Source organism: Vicia villosa, linkage group LG3 (assembly GCF_029867415.1).
Source record: "Vicia villosa cultivar HV-30 ecotype Madison, WI linkage group LG3, Vvil1.0, whole genome shotgun sequence".
Taxonomy (NCBI): Eukaryota; Viridiplantae; Streptophyta; class Magnoliopsida; order Fabales; family Fabaceae; genus Vicia; species Vicia villosa.
Window position 1 is genome coordinate 29,954,217 of NC_081182.1, and position 4,815 is coordinate 29,959,031.

The 4,815-nt window shown below is 31.0% G+C and overlaps 1 protein-coding gene across 1 annotated transcript; it reads left to right on the forward strand.

Annotated features, from left to right (window-relative positions):
* The first annotated feature begins 1,739 nt into the window (after nucleotides 1–1,739).
* On the forward strand, nucleotides 1,740–3,351 carry LOC131657797 (G2/mitotic-specific cyclin C13-1-like). Its single transcript, XM_058927156.1, has 7 exons — nucleotides 1,740–1,835; nucleotides 1,917–2,152; nucleotides 2,246–2,315; nucleotides 2,407–2,532; nucleotides 2,698–2,847; nucleotides 3,018–3,152; nucleotides 3,229–3,351. The coding sequence occupies exons 1-7, from the start codon at nucleotides 1,827–1,829 to the stop codon at nucleotides 3,349–3,351; spliced, it is 849 nt and encodes a 282-aa protein (XP_058783139.1). The 5' UTR covers nucleotides 1,740–1,826.
* Nucleotides 3,352–4,815: the final 1,464 nt, after the last annotated feature.

Here is a 4,815-nt window from a genome sequence, read left to right on the forward strand (position 1 = left end):
CATCTTGCTTGAGAAAACACTAGCCTCCATCCATCTCATCCAGGATTGTATATCTTGTTGTCCAGGATTGTTGGAAGCAAGAGAGTTGAGTTTGAGAGGATTGTTCTCATTTCAACTTGGTTGATCATAAAAGGATTGTTCTTGGTGATTGTGTTGGTCTTGTATGAGTCTTAACAATACTAAAATCTCTTTCATGTTGAAAAAGGACTAGAGTACTCTCGGATTGTGACGGAAACCAAGATACATCCTTGTGTTTTTTATTGTTTTCAGCACTTTATCATTTTCATAAACACTTTCAAACTAGAAAAATAAAGCAACATACCACTAAAATAAAAAATTGACCAGAGCTCCAAGATAATATTCCTATTTAAGCATAGCCTCCCAAGTCTTGGTTTTTGTCTCAGATGAAATTGCCTCAGATAAACATACAAAGCTTTTCTTTGGGTGTTTCAAATATATAATTTATAATTGATCATGATCTCATAAGTATCAACTATATATTTAACTTTAGACATCTAAAGAATGGATCTTCATGTCCATTGTCTTTTTATGAACATATTTATTACATGATATTCAATATCAATTTTAACAATATATGTGATACATATACATGAATTTCTAAATAATCCAAAAAACAAGATATTAGTCTAATTAATTGAGAAAATAATTTCACAAACTTTTGGTTGTGAGTAGAAACATATGCATGATCTTTTAGTCGATGCAACAATTAATATCATAAAAATTCAAATTCTCAAATTTTTCTTTGGAAACATACAAATTTATTGCATTGAAGAAACTTATGGTTCTTCAAAACTAATTCTCGCATCATAGTAGATTTGAGATGATCCAACTGATTTTGCCAACAACACATTTCAGTGTGTTGTGGTTACAATAATACATATATGTATTTTAATTATTCTAAATTGTTTGAATAAACTCTATGATTTTCTAGTAAATAAATCTTCATAAACCATACATACATATTTTATTTGATTTAATTGTTATAAATTAAATCTAAATTTATTTCATAATAATATTATTCAAGTCACACACATTAAGTCAAAAGAACTCTATGAATCAACCCTATTTTATATTGTCAAAATATTTTAAAAAACATAAATATTAGCTATTTTTAGTTATAAACACTAAATGATTTTATAATAAAAGGTAAGTAATTTATTAAATTATTTCCATGAAATTATATAAAAACATTAAATTTCATTAATTAAGTTATGGTAAGTTAATTATGGTTTTATGTTAATACTATTTAACCATACGTGTCATAAATATGGACAGGGTTAATTTGGATGTAGTATTATGATTTTTCTCAAGTTTATATAATGAAATATTTTAATTATATTCTAGGGTTTAAATGAAGTAGAAAATAAACGAGCGCCATATTCAAAAAGAATAAATAACAAAACCCAAGCTCCGCCAAATTTCAAGTCTAAAATAACTACTATAAAACATAAGGCTTATTCAAATTCAAATCTCAATCATAACTACAAATTTGTATCTCTTTCTCATTGTGTTTCAGTAAACTATAGCCGTAGAGAGAAATGGAGAGTGGTGGCTCAATGAAAAGAACAACCAGCAATGAATCACCTTTTACTCCTCTTGATCCAAAAAGGCCGAGAGTTGTTTCGGATGAAATTCCAGATGTTCCTCCTGCTTTTCGGCCTATAACTCCAGATGTTCCTCCTGGTTTTCTGCCTATACAGATTTCCAATTTGGATGAGCCAGTTTGTAACCGAAGAACCAATGCCAAACGTGACAATCAACATATTGATGAGCCTTACGTATCCGACATCTCCGAATATCTTCGCATGATGGAGGTAATCTATTACTGCCATCTCTGTTATATCATTGCGTAATTTCTGTGTCTTTAAATTAATGTCTTCTTGCTTGTTTCTCAGATCGAGGAAAAACGAAAACCGGCTATTGATTACATTGAAAGAGTTCAGAGATGCATGATGACTACAAACATGAGAGAAAAATTGGTTGATTGGCTAGTTGAGGTTGCAGATGTATACAAACTTTTACCAGAAACTCTTCATCTAGCTGTTTCCTATATTGACAGATTCCTATCTATCCAATCTCTCAATACATCCAAGCTTCAGTTGCTTGGGATTTCTGCTATGCTCATTGCGTCGTAAGATCTCAACAATATTTTTTTTCCATCAAAATTATCAACGTTTTCTTTGTTTGCTTAAGCATTAAAATTTCATGACTTTTAAATATGCAGCAAGTATGAAGAAGTCAATCCAACAAGAGCGGTACAGTTCTGCCAAATTACTACCTATGAACTGCATGAGGTATCACACTCATTTCTCTACTTTTTAGTCAAATTTTCTATAGTTTTATTCTCTGTTGCTTTGTTTCTCATAATTATTGCTTTTAATGTAGGTTTTAGAAATGGAAGCTCGCATACTCAAGTCCCTAAATTATGAAATGGGAAATCCTAATGTCATCACATTTTTAAGGCATGGATTTTTTTTTTCATATCTTAAATTTGAATATCTAAACTTTGCTGTACTGATTATATTAATCATTTGCCATTTGGTTTGTTTTACTTCAGGACGTTTGCTGTGATTGCTTGTGAGAATCAAACGGTAAGTTGAAATGTTGTTTTATTACAAGTCGATAATGTCTAATGTTTTCAAAGTGATATTAATTATTGTTGGTTTTTGTTTGCAGACTTCCCATTCCCAGTTTAAATATTTGTGCAACTATCTTGCCGATTTGAGCCTGCTTGACTACGAGTGTCTACAATTTAAGCCTTCTACATTGGCTGCCTCCGTTATATTTCTGGCCAAATTTATTATCCGGCCTCGAGTAAATCCTTGGGTAAATATTTAATGTTATGGACTATAATCTAGTATTTCGATGTACTTAATATTTTCTTGCCAAATTTATTATCTGGCCTAGATTACATGTTTGATGTTAGAGACTATAATCTATTTGATTGTCTAAAAGGATAGTATTTCAATGTACTTAATGTTTTGAATCTATTGCAGACTTTGTCCCTCCATGAATCTTTGGGTTATGGATCTGATGATTTGGAAGATTGTGCTACCATTCTACATGATTTGTATTTGTCAAGAAGGGCAGCATCCTTGAAAACTGTCCGTGACAAATACAAGCGGAGCAAGGTGATTTTTTCGACTTTTTGTTGCAGTAATTTTTAGTATTGCAAGTGTATTGACATGAAATCATTCCCTGGAACAGTACAAATGTGTAGCAAACTTGTCTTCCCCGCCTGAGCTGCCAGAAAGTTACTTTGAAGATGTTCATGCCTTCTACCAGTGCAATGGAGGCGCGAACATCACGACAGACGATGAGTGGGATTGAGCATGGTGGTTAGGGAAGATAACAGTGAAAGGATGTTGTGGCCGCTACATAGAGATGCAAGGGTTTCGATGATGCCATAACTAGTGAAGCTAAGTCCATGATCAAGTCAATATGGATTTAAGTACCATAGATGATCGTATCAGTAAGGCTCAATAATTCTTACGATGAAGGACTTATATGAAGTGCATCACTGGAAATGAAAAGGTGATTTACATGTTATTAGGTGGAGGTGGTTCCTATCTGCGAGGTAGCTTTGTTACTAGTGCTCTTGGTTTTAGCTGTTGGGCGTTGTGGGTTTTTCGTGGTTGTTGTCGTTAGTATTTAGCAGTACTGTTCGGACTTTATGAATCACTAACATAAAATTATAAAATGTATTAATTAATTTTTACATTAATTTTTTTTTATGAGAACTCATTAACTAATTTATGGACTGTATTAACCACCTTAAATATAATATTAATAAAAATAGGGTAATGTTAACGAGTGCCCCAAGGGCACTATTTAAGCATTCTATATAAAAAAAATTCCTTAAATAAATGATTTATTTCAATATTCAATACATTGAATACATGTTATTTTTCAATAAAATAAACTTTCTTATTCTTTAAAAAAGGCTATTATTTCCATTTTTAAAATATTAAATGTAAGTAGTACTTACCTTTTTAAACTCTTAACAAGTGCACCAGGGGCACTCGTTAGCATTCCCCATAAAAAAAAATATAAGACTTAACTTTTAATGTCACACACTAATAACAAGTTTAATTTCCCATTTAAGAGTACTTAATGTCGCGATATCTATTATGAAAAATACCACAAAATACACCGCTGTGAACTGTGAAGAGTTGACTCCTAAATCAATTGATTCAAGGCATTTTATCCAACTAACAGATATCAGTAGAGTTACTCATGTTAAATAAAAAAAATCCATACTGATTGAAATAAAATAAATGGAACTCCCTTGTAACATTCTATGTCTAAACATTCTTGCATCGTTAATTTTTTTTTATTTTAATTTGGATTGTTATTAATCAAACAATCTTGTTTGAAATATAATTAAAAATTAAATTACAGAAATAATAATAAAATTTTAAGTTTTTTTTTTATAACAACTTTGTATTCCAACGAGAGTTTTAGGGGTATTCTAACTCAATACAAAATAAATGATTCTATTATTATATCACTCTAGTAATCTAGTTTAAGATAATGAATTGGACATTTGAATCATTAATAAAAGTTACAATTTATTCTGTCTTTTGCACATATAGCAAGAAAACCACGCGGCATTGAAGTATATTTCTTTAAGATCCCCCACAGTTTCATTGAATAATATGTCGTTGTTTCCAGATGCACCAACAAACAGTCAACCACAACACTTCTGCCCTTTTATTTGACATCCTCTCAGGACCGGCCCAATATATATTGAGGCCTAAGGCGGATTTTAAGTAAAATTTAATATAAAATATT

Excerpts from the sequence above, each read along its gene's own strand:
- LOC131657797 (XM_058927156.1), top strand. Across the intron at positions 2,153-2,245 it reads TCTGCTATGCTCATTGCGTC|CAAGTATGAAGAAGTCAATC; the intron begins GTAAGATCTCAA and ends TTAAATATGCAG. Across the intron at positions 2,533-2,697 it reads TTGAATATCTAAACTTTGCT|ACTTCCCATTCCCAGTTTAA; the intron begins GTACTGATTATA and ends TTTTGTTTGCAG.